The following is a 19,311-nucleotide window of genomic DNA, read 5'->3' as shown; positions in this document are numbered from 1 at the left end:
AGGGTCAGCTGCAGGTCTGTCTAGTTGGCGAGGGGGTGCGAGCCGTATGGTGGTCTGCAGGGTCAGCTGCAGGTCTGTCTGGTTGGCGAGGGGGTGCGAGCCGTGTGTATGTGATGGCCTGGCGGCCTGTCCAGGGCCAATGACTGCTGGGATAGGCTCCAGCATGCCTGCGACCCTGAGAGCAGGATAAGTGGTTTGGATAATGGATGGATGGACTTAGACTGCTTTTATTTGTCAGTGCCTCATATGCGTGTCTCATACATACAAGGCAAAGAAATTACGTTTCACATGGACCTCAGTGCCACACAAAAACAAATAACACAATGAATGTTAAAACAAAAAGTGCACTAAAAAACAAAAATTACTTCTCAGACCTAAACATCACAAGCACACCTCACACGGACAGTGAGTAAGAAGGTCAAAAGGTCATTTTATGGAGGTCTACGTGTTCAGGCTGTTGAGGAATGAAAATGTTGCACAGTCTGGTGGAGGCAGCACGGATGCTCCAGTACCTCCTGCCAGTGGGTAGGAGGGCAAAGTGGATGTGGGGAAGGGTGGGTGGGGTCCTTCACGGTGCCGAGCCTTCCGGGTGCACCGTATGTCAAAGATGGCCTGGATGGATGGGAGAGCAGCCTTCTGCTGTCGGGATTTGGGGTCGGAGGCCTTGCAGTTCCCATGCCAGACAGTGATACAGCTGGTCAGAATGCTCTCTATGGTGCCTCTGTAGAATGTGATGAGGATGGGTTTGGGGGGGGGGGGACTCGCCTTCTTCAGATGCCACAGGATGTGAGGACGCTGCTGGGCCTTCTTGGAGAGCGCAGTGACATGTGAGGACCAGGGGCCTCATTTATCAATCATTACTATGGGCAGATTTGTTCTTACACACCCATGGGATTTTTTAGCCCTGAAGTTTGCCTCAAGAGACCAGTGTAGAACTTGGGTAACCCCTGAATTTAGACGCCAATTGGGTAACACTCATATCTTTGCAGGCCTAGGTGATTGCTTGTTGCAAGAGGTAGACAATAGATGTTAGGATGAAGGAATTACAAATAACCATCATGCTTTGCTGCTCACTGTCAGACAAACTTGAGGGCTAAAAAATTCCATGGGTGTGTACGCACAAATTTGCCCATAGTAACGATTGATACATGAGGCCCCAGGAGAGGTCCTCTGTGATGTGAACTCCCAGGAACTTAGCACTGCTGACACTGCTATTATTATTATTATTATTATTATTACTATGAGATGTATATAAAACACAGTTGGAGTTTTACTGAAGGACATTTTAAAAAGATTTCTGGTTTTTAAAGAGAACATGAAATGGAAACATGTATTTATCATTATATTATCATTTTTTTATTATATACTTTCATTTAGTAGATGCTTTTATCCAAAGCAACTTACATCTGAGAGGTAGATGGCTTGTATAGCATCAGGAGTCTACGCCACGGACTATTACTAGAGACTCATCCCAACCGGGATTTGAACCTCTGATCTCCGGCGGGAGAGCCGACGTTCTTACCTACTGAGCTTTCCAGCTGCTATTTTTATTTTCGTTACCTCTTTAATTGGTACTGAATTTACATCTCAATTTAAAACAGCACCAAGTCACTTTTGTGCTTCAACATTTCATCATTAAATTCAGTGTTGGCATGGTGTGATCTCATTTCACCCTCCCGCTGCTCCTAGCTACACAGCTAGCATGGATTAAAGGCAGAGCAGGAAGTTCCTCACGGGGACTGATAAATTACATCTTATCTCTAGGAGGATGACAGTCACCATTCACAAATTCACAATGAAATGTTTGATTTTTGTGTTTATAAGAATTTTTTTCTCTTCATGACCACAGAAGTGTCCAATGAATGAATGAATGGAGACTGACAAGACAAGCAATCTTCTACCACCAAATTGAAACTAGCCAATAGCGTCCACATTCTCCTAAAAATGCCCAGTGCCGAATGGCTGTCAATCAAATCAACCTCCGTCCCCTCACTAAATCCCACCCAACTATTCCGTTTCATTCTGGTATGTACTGCTGCGAGCCAGCGTGGATGAAAGAGAGATAGAGATCTCTTATTCACAGCTCTCATGTCCCACACACCGCACGCCCCCAGGAGTTCTCCTTTATTCTGCCCCTCCCCATGGTTGCCGAACAATGGCTTCCCGTAACAAGCTTGTTATCAAACATACAAGTCTTAGTCATGGTTCTACAGTCAGTCAGTCAGTAAAATGGTCATCCACCCAGTCTGAGTCAAACATCTCAATAACAACACAACAATAATCAGAACATGAACACAACATTAATAAACAATGATTTGAACACAAACGTTAACAGTCCCAGAATCCCTTGCACTTCCCCAGCTCATAGCCGTAAGTCCAGCAACTGTCTCCTCCAGTCGCTACAATACGTCAAATTTCAGAATTATGCAACAATGTAAATGGCATTTCATGGGACATTTAAACCTGAATCCTATAATCCTGTCAGTCCTTTTGCTTATTGAATCGCCCAGCTTCTGACTCTTCAACCTTTTTTCTGACAAACCATAATCACATCTGATCCGTTTAGTCCCGTCCCTCCTCCACAAGAAGCTAACAGATTGACTTTGGGGAAACCAACCTAGTTTTCTCATTGACATCAGCACAGGAACCAACTATATTTAAGGTCACTACTGAAGAATGGACCAGATGCCTTCAATATCTTAGCAGCTAGCTAGATGTTTCAACTAGAAGAGACTTTTCAAAGGGTTTCCTGTCGGCTGGTAGACTAAATGAATTTAACAAACAGCCATAATCTAACAGCATTAAACTCAAGTGTGGTGTAGTTTGACTAACCTGTGGACACAGGAGAGAAAGGAAAAGGCTTTTGACATAGTTCTCCAGCCTAATGTAAAAGAGTAAACAGTCCTCCAAAACCCCCAACCATCTGTTTACTAACCATTAACACTAAAAAACATCATTCAATCGGGTTTTAATGTAAAAACAGGCGGAGTCCGTCTCACCTCTCCTCCTGTGAGTCCGTCTCTCCTCCTCTGGAGGCGCTCCACGTCGTCGATCTCATAAACTTTAATCTCAAAGGGCTCCTTCAGGGCTCCACCCAGCGGAGGAAGACCCACCCACTGTCCCGAAGCGCCACCTCTTCTGCCCAGAGAGGCAGAGTCTGGTAGGGCAGCTGGGATCAGACGCCGCCGCTGGAAACCTGACAGGAAACAAGCTACAGTGTGAGTGTGTGAGTGTGTATGTGTTCGTGTGTGCATGTGTTGACACGGGGATAACTGGTGTTGGATATGTACACCAGGATTCTCATGGATTGCAGCATGACATGGTGAAATGTCCATGAGGCAGAAATGTGCCGAGATCCACAGACTGATAAGAGGCGTTCTACAGCAAACGATCACGTGATCCTCAACACAGGAACTGGTTCCATATCCATGAAAGAACAGTCTCTGCTTCTGGCAACTGCAGAATACAGCCAACATCAATCCCAATCAGCTGAATGCTGATGAGAGAATAACCAGCAGAATACACTATAATGTCACCACAGACACTCTGCCTGGACGTAGATTTATGAAACTGATTGTGGTGAGATAAATACATGCATTAAAGAAGCTGGCTGAAACAGCAAGATGTTTGTACAGCTTGTTTAGGATAAATAAAAACAATCCTGGTGGAGAAGAGAATGTTTAAAGGCCTGGATATTTTTTATACTGTATCTTCACATAGCCTCAAAGAGAGCTCTGTTGTCTGTGTACCATGTGTAACAGTATGTATTGTGGTACTATGTTAGTACTGTTACAGGTACTGTTGTCAGTGTACCATGTGTCAGTATGTACTATGTTAGTCTGTTAGAGGTACTGCTGTCTGTGTACCATGTGTGTCAGTATGTACTGTGGTACTATGTTAGTCTGTGAGAGGTCCTGTTGTCTTGGTACCATGTTCGTTATGATGTGCTGTGGTAGTGTTTGTTGCAGAATTTTGTGGTCCATTAAAGTTCATCATCATTTATTGGTGTTGGTAAAACATGATGATTCTGATTCTCAAGGAACTTTGAATAAGACTCACCATTCCCTCTCTTCTTGGGCGACTTTGAAACTCTGCTCCTATTTGATGATGACACTCCACTCTCACTCATGGAGTCATGGGCTGATGAGGTGCTGCCTGTGGTCTCACTATCTCGGATCATACTTTCATACCCGCTACTGCCCCCACTATGGTAAAACAGGGCTGTGCGGCCCATGGCAGGGGGTAGTTCCCCGCTGAGGATGCTGCTGTTGTCACTACCATGCCCACTGCTGTAGCGCTGTGGTCTCCGTGGTGCTGTGATCTTGCTGTAGGGTGAGGGCAACGGTGAGCTGACAAAAGACCCAACTTTGTTGCTGTCGTTTCGTGTTACCTCTGACCCTCTGCTGAGCTGCTTTTTTTGGCTTCCTGTGGCTAGCTCGCTAACCCTACTGTTAGCTGCCCGGCTTATGGCCTGCTTCGTCCCCATGACAGTGCCTCTTCCAGGCTTGGCTCCCATTGCAGAGCGAGCTGGGGACTTCCCAGTTGGAGGTAGACTGGCATTGCGTGCCACGGTGCTGTCAAGAGATTTTGAGGGGAAACTGAGGCTCTTGGAACTACTGGCAGACAAAGTCCGAGCCTTTGGCCCACTGGAAACCATTGCCTTGGAACTGACACCTCCTTTGACCTGGCTCAGTTTGCTTGTCATTGCAAAACCTCCAGGAGAAGATGGGAAGGAATGAGCAGGTGGGGAGGTAGAAGCTGGAACCCCGAGTCTTGGAACAGCTCTACTGGATCTGCTGTTTCCTCCAAGGCTGGCACCGCTGTTTTCTCTGGACAACCCAGATTTTAACCCCACTGAGGTTAGACTGTCGGTCCTCTCAAGAGACACATAACTCCCATAGTATTTAGAAGAATCCCCTTTGGCTCCTCGGGTCTTTAGGCTTGACGATATCCGAACAGGGCCATGTTCAGTTTTTAAGCTGGGCATCTTGTAGCTGAAGGAATCTGCTCGGAGCCTTGTGTTAACTTCCTCCTCTGTTGCTGTCATTTTGGAGAATGAGGACTGTCCAAATTCACCACTTGTTTTTAAGGCACTTGGAGATAAACTGGTCTTTGTAGTTTGATCCAAAAACAGCTGCCTGATAGATGGGGCAGGAGGAGAGAAGTTTCCAGATCCTGACTTGGGGATCATGCTGCTTTTGTGTCCATTTGACTTCTTTCCTAAGGATAAAAACTTCAGACTTCCAGTTCCTGAAGTGCCTTCATGTCCACATTTTGATTCAGAGGAATTGTGGGAGATAGAAACAGTTCCAAGAGTTGTTGCCCCTCGTGTGAGCTGTGGCATTTTAACAAGTGTTTCTCCTCGTCTACTGCTGACCTTCTCGCAGCCGTCCACCACCCTCTGTGCTGAGGACACTTGTGCCTTTGGTGGCCGAGGTACACTGTTACTGTTTCCTCCTGGCTTCTTGGAGGGAACACTGCTCACACTGTTTCTTGGTTGTTTACCTGCAGAGGAATGCTCTGCCTCTCTTAGGTCAGAGCGACCACTCCCCTGAAGCCAAAGGTCATCCTGTCTGCCTTCCTGTTTGCTGCAGCCAAGGACAGCAGATGAGGTAGGCTTGGTTTTCCTGGGAAGACTGAAATGGGTGGCATGATGGGAGATCTGGGGCTGTGCTGAAGTGTTCAGAGTATTGGCTTTAACTTTGGAACCTTTCAGGATGGCTTTGGTTGAGTCCGGGGAGAGCGGGCACTTGTTTAAGGAAGGTTTATTTGGGGTGGCAGGGTCACTGTCTAGCTCTGAGAAGTAGACACCGCTGTCATTCAGTGAGCTCTTGGCACCATGTGGTAGAAAGGGTTCTTTACGAAATATTGTAGGCGAGGTCAGCATGGAAATATTCTCAGGTGCTACACATTTAGCTCTTTGCAAGAGTTTACCTGTTGGAGAGGTGCTTTTACTTTCAAGTGTGTTCATACTGACTTCACTTGGCCATGAGATGGAAGAATGTTTGCTGACATGCTGGGTCAGAGGTGCATCCTGTGAGGTTGAGGCAACATCAGAGCAAATCTCAGTGGCCCTGTTCCGGGATGTGTATGCATCGTACTCATCATTAATGCTGCTGATAATACTAACAGGTCGAGAGCCCGAGGCCACAGCCTGCACAGAGAAGTCATTGCTAAAGCCGAGGATGCTGGTGGGATGGCCATTATCTGGGATGAACCCAAAAGGCAGATCCTCAACCACAGTAAACACGAGTTCATCCTCCCCATTGAGCACAACAGGCTGCTGCAGTGTCACTGTGGTCCTCAGAGCATCTCTGTCAAAGCACCTTCCCAGCATGGCTGCCTGGACATGGTTCACATGTGTGGGATGATGAAGAGTCCCTTCCATGACAGAAGAAACTCCTGATAATTCTGACTGCACTGGGCCTTGACTCACACCCAGCGGGGGCGTTCTGCTGTCCGCCATCTGGTAGGAGGTCCTTGGTAAGGAGGGTGAGGCAGAGGGTCTGGGGGCGGTTGCTGTGATAAAGACCCTCTCCCGCACCGCAGGCTCTGAGTCTTGTGGAAAAGCCCTGCTGGGCTTCACCACACGGGGCAGACAGGGTGGTGCTACAGCCCTCTGCCCATCTGCACTCGTCCATTTTGAACTCTCCAATATGCACCCAGCTGAGGGCAACTTTAAATGTTCCTGATCTGGTTTATTCATCTGGTTAGTCTCTGATTGTTCTGACACTTTCTGGGAGGGGGCTTGTTCTGGTTTAGAGGGTGATGTCACCTCCATGGGTTTCATAGCTCCACTCTGATTCTTGGATACTGTTGCTTGTGCAGCTCTGCACTGACCTATGAGGGCAATCGGGCCCTCGCTGCCATCGATGCAGTCAAGTCTTTCCTGTAGCTCTGCAAATGTGTTACACTTCAAGTGGTCCCCATCAGACTTGGGCCGGTCCTTGACCCGCTTCTTGTTCAGTGAGGGGATGATGGGAACAAAGGCAGGCGGTCCCTCATTATCGCTCAGCTCTCTGTCGGAGATGGCAGCTCCACTAGGTCCTATGTAGATGACAGTGTCACATGAGTGCTCACTGCTAGACGAGTAATCTGGATCGCTGGAGAGTAACACAGGTGCATCTGGATCGAATGCCACCGTCGGTTGGTGGAAGTGTTTAAGGTGTGGTGGCCGGCAGGACCGGCCCTCCTCACAGGAGCTTTCCCCACCAGATGAACTCGATGCATGCTGGGGAAACAGTTAACATACAGAGAAGAACCAAGTAGTGGTCATTTACAACTCATATCAATTTGTTTAGATTCTTGTTGATACTTTCCAAAAGTTAAAAGTGCAAAGCAAAGACTACAGAAATGCCAATGCAACAGGTGTGCTTGTATATTATATAGCCATATGTTGTTTCGAATCTAGAAAACACAAATACAGGCTGTCAATCTGCCTAATGGGGGTGAAAGCCCATCTTATCTCTTTACAGAAGCCATGTTCTCCTCTGGGAGGGGTTAGATTGATTTTGTGTCATAACACACCAAGAAAAACTCCCTGAATTGTAACTGGAATGGTCTGGTTTGAAAATAATATCGACTGAACTGCTTTCACCTCACACACTAGCAGCTCCTAAAAAATTGGGCAAACAAAAACATTTTTTTTTTACCAATGACACCTCTCTCTGAATCAAAACATTCATTCCTCTCAGTATCATTCGCACAATTGTAAAAGATATGAGTTAATCTTTGGCAAGAAAGGCACCTACTTTGAAATAAAATCTATTCACACACTACGGGGTCATAGCTCGCTTATATTTAACAACTTTCATTCGAATTTCAAAAGGGGTCGGCCCCCTTTAGTCGAGTGGTTAGCGACGTTACATAGTGGCGCAGTACAACCACGGATCAAATCCCGCGGCGGGCGGAAATATGCTCGGTTACTTTGGTGGCAGCGGTGGGATCTGGAAGTGTCCGGAAGCGTGCAGATCCTCAGAAGTCCCTTCGGAGCGCAGGAATAACAAAGCCTGAGAGTGGAAGAGGATGACTACTGTAACCTACAAAAAGGCACACTGGCCGGTCACACCCCCCCCCCCGATCTCGCCTTGTGGTGCGGTACAACGCCGGATCGAATTCCACAGCGGGCAGAAACATGAAGCGGTTGTTCCCTCCAAAAAAACCTCTCGCACCCACAGAGCTAAAGTGGGATGTTGTGAACCCCTTACCTTTAATCTATCCATATTTTTTTACTATTGGAATAAAGACCCTAAAATTACATTTGAATGTCCTGTGTGTAATTCCCCCCGCTTCAAATTTTGGTTTGTTAGGGGATAATTTGTGAGGGGATGAGAACCCCCTTTTCTTCCCCTCACAAATTTCAATTTTTTTTCCTTTCTTTTTTTTCTCTAAATGTGCTTGTTGCGGTCTTGGGCAGCTCTTCCTGGTATCAGGTCCTTGCTCTCAGCTGGTGGGACCTTGCTAAATAAGGGTCAAACAGCACTTTAATCATCCACCTTGGCTCGTTTCTTCCTCATGCGGTGGATGCGCGAGGCCAGCTGCACCGTGGTGAGCGTCTCCATGTAGCTGGCCGGGGAGTCGGAGATGTGGGCGATCATGGTGCTTCTGCAGTTGATGTTGCCCAAGGACTCTCTCAGCAGCATGGTGAGCTTGCTGTCCCTGAATAAAACATCAAGGAAACCGCTTGTTAACCGCCGAAAAATAACACGCCAGGGACGAACCCTTCTCCTCCCAACCCCCCCCGTCTTCTGACAGGCAGCACTGTGACCGGTGTTCAGAGAGCTGATACGAAAGAGAAATTTTAAAAAAGCATATTTTATTAAGAGGGACACTTCAGACCACACTGTCACCTCCATGCTGTAAAACCGTCTGTAACCAGAAACGTGAGAAATGTGCACAGCTTCCAGAGCAGAGACGTTATTCAGTCCACCTTAGTGCGGGGAAATGAGGAACATATCATCATCTTGAGGACCGTAGGGAATTTACACAATATCGACAGGTATGACGATATCTGCTTCCGTATGGAAAAACACCACGTTTAAGAATCCAACGGAGATTCATCATATTGAGCTGGTTGGTAATGCAACGTATAATTAATAAATCAAGGTCACTTTTCAAATAATACTCCCTCAAATACTTCACACCTCATTTTGTTTGAAATGCTAGGTCAGAGACTCGTTTTCACTGGTTTAGACAGAGGACACTGTGCATTGTGAGCTAACAGTATTCCACATTTCACCCCATTACAACACCACTGATCAATAATAGATGATGAGTGCCTGGTGAAGAAACAGATACGGTGTAGCTGTAGCAGTGTCAGGGGTAGTTACATGGTAGATGTAGGGTAGATTGGGGTAGATTTAGGTTTGTAGCAAAGATATGGGGTAGATCGAGGGTGGTCGTGGGGTAAATTCACCGGCGTGAGTAAGTTTGTTTGGACTCACCTGTAGGGGACGTGTTTGGCTCCATTGGCAAGAGCAAGGATGACGTTTCCCAACGCAGAGAGCGAGAGACACTGTCCTCCACCCCCCTCTCTCGTCCGTCCAACGTCTGTCTCACAGCTACCCAGGTCTAAGAGGTGGAGACGACTACGACCACCAGACACTGAGAGGGAGAGAGGGAGGGAGAGAGAGAGAGAGAACTTAATTTTAAAATTCCATTTTATTTAAAATAGATGACATAGTCATCCTAAAAACAAATTGGATTCCACGATTCAGAGACAATTTCCACAAAAGATATGTATAGACATCATTTAACTGTCCACCCACCACTTGACTTCACAAATTCCATGGAAAAACATTATTGTAAACCCACTAGCTCATCGTCCACCACACAACGATGGGGTCTGTAAGTAAAGTGATGGTCTATAATGTGGACACGGCAGGAAAGTAGAGACGGACATGTCTCTCTTTGACTACATGAGCGCATCTGTCATTTATTCTTCTGTAAACAAAATCACCATCATCGACAACATGGCGCTGCCCCAACCAACCTAGTCCTCGCTCCGCCCTCTCAACCAGCCTAGTCCCCGCTCCACCCTCTCAACCAACCTAGTCCCCGCTCCGCCCTCTCAACCAGCCTAGTCCCCGCTCCGCCCTCTCAACCAGCCTAGTCCCCGCTCCGCCCTCTCAACCAGCCTAGTCCCCGCGCCGCCCTCTCAACCAGCCTAGTCCCCGCTCCGCCATCTCAACCAACCTAGTCCTCGCTCCGCCCTCTCAGCCAGCCTAGTCCTCGCTCCGCCCTCTCAACCTAGTCCTCGCTCCGCCCTCTCAACCAACCTAGTCTTTGCTCCGCCCTCTCAACCTAGTCCTCGCTCCACCCTCTCAACCAACCTAGTCCTCGCTCCGCCCTCTCAACCAGCCTAGTCCTCGCTCCACCCTCAACCAGCCTAGTCCTTCTCAACCAGCCTAGTCCTCGCTCCACCCTCTCAACCTGGAAACCCTTTCTTAAAGGGCCTGTGTCTACCAGTTATGGTGACTTGTGCCCGTATAGTCCGCTCCAGTACCATTAAAGTTAGTGTTCACAAATGACACCTTAATTAAGTTAGGTTAATCTATCATAAAACAGGTCTTACCATTCTCTATTTTTAAAATGTTTGGTTTTTTTTCTTTGTTTTTTCACGGTGCTGCTAAACTGTGTCATCGAGACTGAAAGTCGCCCAAACGCTGTATTCAACTCGAGTTCAGTCATCCATCCATCCAGCTGCTTAACCTGCTCTCAGGGTCGCAGGGATGCGGTAGCCTATCTCAGCAGCCACTGGGCGGCAGGCGGGGAGACACCCTGGACAGGCCGCCAGACCATCACAGGGTGAACACACATACACACACACACACACACAAACACCCACACACACACACACCTAGGGACAATTTAGTACGGCCGAATCACCTGACCTACATGTCTTTGGACTGTGGGAGGAAACCGGAGCCCTCGGAGGAAACCCCAACACAGACACGGGGAGAACATGCAAACTCCACACAGAGGACGACCCCCAAGGTTGGACTACCCGGGGCTCGAACCCAGGACCTTCTTGCTGTGAGGTGACTGAACTAACCACTGCGCCACCGAGTTCAGCCATGTTGATCAGTATTTGTAAGGACAGCGGACGTTGGACCTGGTATTTCCACGAGGCTTCAGACTCTCTTCCTGTTCAGTGTGGATAAGGAATATTAGTGCAGAGTTTAAAGGCACTCGGCACTAAGATGACAATTAGGTTGCTCAGCTCTTCCAAGCCGATGAATTGAGAAAAAGAGCCTGGGATGGGATGTGGCTCGCTGGTATCAAAGCTCTCCGCTCATGTCATGAAGTTACAGAAGTGATGGCATCACTTAATACAGTCGTGTGCATTTACCCATGCCTCAGCTCAGACGACCCTCCTTTTTTCCTACACAGGCCTATAAAAGCCTCTGGGGACAGAGACTGAGGCCTCATTACTGATGAAAATGTATTCACTGGCCGGACAACCAAGTGCCCAGCGCACAACCGCTGCAACACAAATTAAATATGAATGACAATGTTTAGTTCTGGTGATGACAGGTAAGAGGTTGGTGTCGTTTATGGTAATTTGATCCCCCTCTGTGCTACTAACTACAGATAAAGCTAACTGATAAGAATTTAGTGATCGGCAGTAATAGAAAATTAGAATAGAAAATAGGTCGTTCAGAATTTACAACTACACACAGTCTTGTCGACATGCTAACAATGCCTGAGAAAGACCAAGGAGGTGAGAATATTTCACTATGATGGTTAATGTAAGGCGGCACAGTGGCACAGTGGTTAGCGCGGTGGCCTCACAGCAAGAAGGTTCTGGGTCCGAGTGCCGGGGTAGTCCAACCTTGGGGGTCGTCCCGGGTCGTCCTCTGTGTGGAGTTTGCATGTTCTCCCCGTGTCTGCGTGAGTTTCCTCCGGGTGCTCCGGTTTCCTCCCACAGTCCAAAGACACGTAGGTCAGGTGACTCAGACATACTAACCTCCAGACGTTTCTGTAGAGTCAGACCAGCACCGGATGAGCGATAACCACAGATGATCTACTCTACCTGCTGAGGCTGGCAAAGCTCTGAACAGACTCTGCTTTAGACATCATGAAGTGTAGGATTGAAGATCTACACCATTTATATACTATGTTCACCAAAGCAACTCATCCTCCAACCATCTTGTTTTATTACCGAGGCTCCAGTTGATAAAGCTGGAAGACAGATATGGAGCTCTAACATCCACCAGAACTTAAACCCGTGTGGTTTTCAGGACATGGTGTCTGCATTATACAACTTCAAACACACATACACATTGTAACAGACAACACATGATCATCAGCAAACCACTTTAAACCAAGCTACAGTTTTCTTATGGAAAGAGCTGCCCCATTGTTCAGAACGTCCACCTTGCCGCTAAAGGTCAAAGTTCAAGTTAGTAGCTGACCACGAAGCGCTTTCAGATAAGCGCTTTGTGTAACATATACGTAAAAGATGGGGGAGAAGCTGATGTTGTGTCTCTGAGCTTCCTGAATTGTAAAACTCATCTTAGCGCGATTGAAACTACCCTATACATTATAGCAGTTAACTTATGTGGCGCTTCACAAACATGGGGGCTGCTAAGTTGGGGTGGGGGCATTCAACACCCCCCTAAAAATATGTATGGTATAAAAAGTCAAACTAATGTGCATTTAGTGAAACCAAGTGGCAGTAACCTTAGGAATAAAATAAGCCCATAGTCATCCATCCATCCATCGATTACCCAAACCGCTCATCCGGCTCTCAGGGTGGTGGGGCTGCTGGAGCATATCCCAGCAGTCACTGTGTGCTGTGGTGGGAAGCTTTGTCACGTGGTGTGAGTGGAACCATCTGCAGCTCTACGTGACTAAGACAAAGGAGCTGGTTGTTGATCTGAGGAGGGGCATGACACCAGTGACCCCTGTCTCCATCCAGGGGGTCAGCGTGGACACTGTGGAATACTACAAGTACCCGGGGGTGTTTCTAGACAATAAACTGGACTGGGCTAAGAACAATGACGCCCTCTACAAGAACGGACGGCGACTTCTCTCCTTTCTGAGGAGGCTGAGGTCCTTCACCATCTGCCCGACAATGCTCAGGGATGTGGTGTGAGTCTGTGGCGGCGGTGCTCTCCTGTTGTATGTTGGGGCAGCAGGTTGAGGGTAGCGGATGCAAACAGGCTCAATAAACTGATCCGCGAGGCCGGTGACTTTGTGGGGGTGGAGCTGGACTCTCTGGCGGCGGTTTCTGAGAGGAGGACGCTGTTGAAGTCATGTACCATCATGGACAATGTCTCCCACTCACTCCATGAGGTGCTGGCCGGGCACAGGAGGACTTTTAGTGATGGACTCATTCTGCTGAAAAAGCACCACAGAACCACAGGGCGCCACAGGAGGTTGTTCCTGCCAGTGGCCATCAGCCTTTACAGCTCCTCCCTCAGAGGGTCACACACTCGCAGTTAGTGGTCACTGGACTGCCCTCCCACTCGTGTTACCCTGTCTGGTTTTGTTTGTGTTCCTTGTCGTGTGCTGCGGTAGTGCAGTATAGATAGGGTGTTATGTGCACCGTGCTTGTTAATATATTTTGTTCTTATTTCTATTTCTTATTTTATCTTTTATTTCTATTTGTTTCTGTTTTTCTTGTTTCTATTTGTTTCTACTTTCTTGTTATTTTGTTAGCTTTTAGTTTTTCCTTACTAGAGCGTGTCTGTAACAGAACCCCATTTCCCCTCAGGGGTGAATAAAGTATTCTGATTGGGCGGCAGACGGGGAGACACCCTCGACAGGCTGCCAGGCCATCACAGGGATGACTGACTGAGACACACAAACACAAACACACACACATGCACACACACACACACACCAACAACAAAACACACACACCTAGGGACAATTTAGTACGGCCAATTCACCTGACCTACATGTCTTTGGACTGTGGGAGGAAATCCACGCAGACATGGGAAGAACACGCAAACTCCACACAGAAGATGACCCGGGACGACCCACAAGGTTGGACTACCCTGGGGCTTGAACCCAGGACCTTCTTGCTGTGAGGCAACCGTGCTAACCACTGCACCACCCCCTCATAGTCATTACTATATTATTTCATCCATCCATCCATTATCCAAACTGCTTATCCTGCTCTCAGGGTCATGGGGATGCTGGAGCCTATCCCAGCAGTCATTGGGTAGCAGGTGGGGAGACACTTCAGTACGGCCGAGTCACCTGACCTACATGTCTTTGGACTGTGGGAGGAAACCGGAGCCCCCGAGGGAAACCCACGCAGACACGGGGAGAACACGCAAACTCCACACAGAGGACGACCCCCAAGGTTGGACTACCCCGTGGATCGAACCTAGGACCTTCTTGCTGCGAGGCGACCACACTAACCACTGCGCCACCGTGCTGCCCCCTCATAGTCATTACTATATTATTTTTAAGACTAAAATATCCTTTATTTGGTGATCCTTCCACTAATTTACTCATTTGACCGTACAACAAAACAGTGTTTGAACCCACAGTAGAAAGAAGGAGAGGAAAGCCACTTTATTTCGTCATTGTAAGCAAGCATACAGTGAGTGTGTTCTCTGCATGTAACCATCCTATTGTATAGCAGCAGTGGGCAGCTGCAGCACCCGGGGACCACCTCCAGTCCTTCTTTCCACTGCCTTGCTGAGGGGCACAGGCAGGAGTATTAACCCTAACATGCACGTCTTTGACTTTTTTAGTAGGTCAAAGGTCAACCTGCATAAGGTTTGCTGTGCTGAGAACAGAATTGTCCACTTTTTGGACAGAAAACGCCAGACCCCTTTCAGTAGGCAGGTCACAGCCCTGATATATAAAATAACCAGAAGGGGTGGGATAAAATACTGATACTCCTGCATACTGCAATACTATCTTTTACAGTACTCAACTGATTTTCAAAACCACTACTGATTCTTCAGATGACACAGAGGTGTCAGCGTCTGTTTCAGTGAGTAGTCTCATCCCTGACAGTTAGGTGGCAGGTCCAGTATTGTACCCGGGCTGAACCGCAACAAAAGCAGGTGTCGGTGTCACAGCAGCTACGACTCTCACTACTCTGGTTTGATGCAGATTCAGCTTTTTGCTTTATGACATTTTTCTAACGTTTGACAAATCGGGTCCCCCTGGCTCCGTTTGCGCCGAGGGACCCGGTTCTTGGGGTGGACCAACTTCTGGCACGGTGTGTTTTGGGGTTTGAAAACACGCATCTCAGCTTTTCCGACACTCCCGCCACATACGGGATCGCCACCGGTTTACAATTAGACGGCTGTTGTCCTTGGCCTGTCTTCGATCGGCTGGTGCACTGTCTGGGCGTCTTCCTGGTTTGACAAATGCCCAGTTAGGATAACCACACTCCACCACTTAGGTGTACATGTGTTCCTAATAAAGTGCTCGGTGGGAGTACACACACACACACACACACACACACACACACACACACACACACACACACACACACACGATGGACTAGCAGTGTTCTGAACCACTCGTCTCCCTGTCATTGTTCCGATGACGTATGGCTGAACGGCGGTCTCCCGGCGTGCCGTATCGCTTTATTCACACATAAACCCACAATGAAATGAGACAGAGCGTGCTCACATGCTCCCTTGGTGCTCTTCTCCAGGCGGTGCTGGTAGACATGGAGGGTGAAGAGGAGGTGCGAGTTCCTCCTGGTCTCCTTGTCACAGCGTCTCCTGCTGGTGCTCCGGGCTTCCAGCACCGCATCCAGGAAGTAGGCAGCCTGCTCTGCTGTGGCTGCTCGCAGCTCCGTCTGGTTCTGCAGCTGAAGGAGAGAGAGAGAGAGATGGAGGGACAGAGAGAGAGACAGGGAAAGAAAGACCTCTCTTATTTTGTGTTCCAGCTAATTTGCAAAGAGAAGGAAAGAAACCTGAAACGTGAAGGAGAAGTGAAGAATCCCTCAAGACCAGTTCATCACCGAGAAAAGTAGATTTAGATTAGAAATGGAGAGACAGAGAAAGGGAGAGGTGAGTGTCTTTATGCTTTATTCATGCTGAATAATGCAGGTAAGAAAATCCCAGAAAGGTGAATCAGTTCATCTGGACACAACCGCAGACAGACATGTTTCATCCCTCATGAATGAATGAATGATGACTTATCTGGAACATGTAAATAAGCAGGACATAACATACATGTAAACAAGTAGGACATAACATACATGTAAACAAGCAGGATACAACATACATGTAAATAAGCAGGACATAACATACATGTAAACAAGCAGGATATAACACACATGTAAATAAGCAGGACATAACATACATGTAAACAAACAGGACATAACATACATGTAAACAAGCAGGACATAACACGTAAACAAGCAGGATATAACATACATGTAAACAAGCAGGATATAACATACATGTAAACAGATAGGACATAACATACATGTAAACAAGCAGGACATACCATACATGTAAACAAGCAGGACATAACACGTAAACAAGCAGGATATAACATACATGTAAACAAGCATGATATAACATACATGTAAACAGACAGGACATAACATACATGTAAACAAACTGGATATAACACATGTAAACAAGCAGGACATAACACATGTAAACAAGCAGGACATAACACACATGTAAACAAGCAGGATATAACATACATGAACATAAGCAGGACATAACACATGTAAACAAGCAGGACATAACACACATGTAAACAAGCAGGATATAACATACATGAAAATAAGCAGGACATAACATACATGTAAACAAGCAGGACATAACATACAGATAATCCACTGCCAATAATGTGAGGTGATCAACAAATCCACACATCAGACTCGGTGAACACATCCCCATATACATCAGATTATTTGTTACGTGTTGGTAAAGCAGTAGGAGGAAGTGTGCACTCATTTTTTTTCCTACCCCTGCTCTCCTACTCTAAGTTACTTCAGCTACTATACATGACAAACTCAATCCCACTGTACTGTAGGTCACATTCAATGTAAGTTGTGCTGCACAATACAAACTCACCTACTGTGAACAGTAAGAGAAAAAAACATCAAAACACTTGAGAGAAAGAAAAAGAAAAACGCGAGAACAAAAAGAAAAACACATGAGAGAAAGAAAAACATGAGAGAAAGAAAAAGAAAAACACGAGAAAAATAAAAATAAAAACAGGAGATAATTTGTTTTTGTGAAACCACCGGTTTAATTTTTCTGTTTCTGTTGTGGTCACCTCCAAAAGCTGCTGTAAATTCTCACCAGAACAAAATGTATTCGTGTCATCAGCAAATAAAACAAATTTCAATATGTTTGATATCTTGCATACATCAAGTAAGTACAGAATAAATAGCTGTGGACCTAAAACCGACCCCTGGGGTACACCACAAGTAATATCCATGCATGATTCATGTTCACCTATCATTACAAACTGCTGCCTGTTATTTAAATGGATTCTTTGCCAATTCTGCACCACCCCTCTGATACCACACCTTTCCAATTTATCTATTAATCTGTTGTGGTCGGTAGTGTCAAAGGTTTTTTTTTTTTTTTTTTTTAGATCTATAAATATTCTCACAGCAAACTTTTCAATACTTTCCTCAGGGTAGTCCATGTTTCAGACGTAGATATCATGTTGACTTGCCTCTTGAAGTGACATAGATATTCTCTGATGTTTTGAAAGTTGGCATATAGGCTTCAGCTGTTAATGTGGATATTGAAATGCTATGATCTGAGCTGACCATCATGTTGAACTGATCATCGGTGTAGTATGGACAGTTGTTGTTGATGTTGCAGAAATTATTTTCTGGTTTGACATCCTTTTCCATATCCTGTGGTTTGTGTTCGGAACATCTGAATGTCTTTAATTCCTTTTTTCTCATGTTCTCTTATCCTTGCTGTTAGCTGTTCATCGATATCTCCAGCCGGAGATGAGAGAAGCTGTTCATTGATATCTCTAGCTGGACATGAGAGACGACTGTCTGGTCTGCTCATGGTTGTGTATAGTGTTTTACTCTGCATGTTTTATTGATTGGTGTGTTGTGCACTGTTGTGTTGTTTAGTACTCACTGAACATTTCTCAAGATCCTTCTCATCTCTGATGACCAGCACTTTCACCTCCTCTGGAGATCCTTTTAGCTTTATGAAGATTTTGCAGTTTGCAGTCCATGTAACTTGTATCTTTCCCATTTTTTTTTTAGATGTCGAGGTTTTCTGGCCATGTCCGCAGCTTTTGTGATTTTCAACAGTCTTCTTTGTTTGAGTGGCACAACCTCGTGTTTTCTGTTTGCAAATCTGATTTTTATGGCCGGTTCTGACACACTTCGATGTTGTTGTTGTCTATCACAATTCCCTTGTCTCGCAGGGACGTGGTCACCTGGTTCTTCACGGAGATCACTTCCTGTTCATAGGTTCGCCGCCGTACTGATCCGGTCTCAGTACCGTGGTGTACTAGTGTTTAACCTTCAGCCCACAGACAACAATGTCGTTCATCCTCGTGTAGTGTCTCTTCTTAGAGACATCTTCAGTCTGAACTGACTGCAGGTATCCCACCCTTATAAACAATACTGTAGCGTAACGATCCAAACCAACGACCAGTTTCATGTGCAAATATGAGTGTCACCATTAACTAGAGTTGCAACGGCCATGGTGACAAAGGTACTCTTAGCCCCACCCCACCCCTTGATTCAGTGATGGTCGTTCCCTCACTACTCACTATCAACGATGGAGAGGTGAGAGGAACCAGAACCCAAAAGAGATGGTTTAACAACAAGAAAAGAGATTTAAAAAGCTGCAGACAAATAAAAGGAAGGAGAGATGAACAGAGCGTGAATAGGAGGGGGGCTCGGCACTGATTGGATGAATAGAGAACGTTTGGTCTCAAGGGTGAGAAGGTCAGTCATCCACGCTAAGACAAACGTTCTTCAACCGAGCTGTGGAACCACAGGAGCAGAAATGAGAGGGGGAGAAATAAGAGGAGGAGAGAGACGCATGGGGTTTGAGAAAAGAATGATTTTCTCTACATGTTGTCATGACCGTGGAAATAACTCTGGATGAAAATATATAAACGATTCTGAATATGATGAAAATACATCTTCAAGTTTAACCAGGGCGGTTTGTTAATAAGACATCTGATAGACAGGACGTCTTAGAGTACGTTCATACTAAATAAGACATCTGATGGACAGGACGTCTTAGAGTACGTCCATGCCAAAAGCTAAATTCGTAAATGCTGTCTTCATAGTTAGTACAGATAGAAAATTCACCACATGCATCGCTCTTCCAGCAGGCTGCATGGCGCCTCCTAGTGGCATTACAACAGACA

General features: G+C 46.4%; 1 protein-coding gene across 1 annotated transcript in view; it reads right to left on the bottom strand.

Annotated features, from left to right (window-relative positions):
* Positions 1-19,311, bottom strand: part of LOC130124882 (kinesin-like protein KIF26A) — a 96,487-nt gene that overhangs the window by 7,726 nt on the left and 69,450 nt on the right. Inside the window, exons 15-21 of the mRNA XM_056294230.1 lie at positions 15,610-15,793; positions 9,444-9,603; positions 8,496-8,658; positions 6,678-7,231; positions 6,500-6,632; positions 4,060-6,466; positions 3,000-3,196 (exon numbers count right to left, since the gene is read on the bottom strand). Coding sequence (XP_056150205.1) covers positions 3,000-3,196; positions 4,060-6,466; positions 6,500-6,632; positions 6,678-7,231; positions 8,496-8,658; positions 9,444-9,603; positions 15,610-15,793 — 3,798 coding nt within the window. The remainder of the gene's footprint in view (positions 1-2,999; positions 3,197-4,059; positions 6,467-6,499; positions 6,633-6,677; positions 7,232-8,495; positions 8,659-9,443; positions 9,604-15,609; positions 15,794-19,311) is intronic.

This window comes from Lampris incognitus, chromosome 15 (genome assembly GCF_029633865.1).
Source record: "Lampris incognitus isolate fLamInc1 chromosome 15, fLamInc1.hap2, whole genome shotgun sequence".
In the NCBI taxonomy this organism is placed as follows: Eukaryota; Metazoa; Chordata; class Actinopteri; order Lampriformes; family Lampridae; genus Lampris; species Lampris incognitus.
Note: the sequence above shows the minus strand (reverse complement) of the source record. Positions and strands in the feature narration are given on the sequence as shown.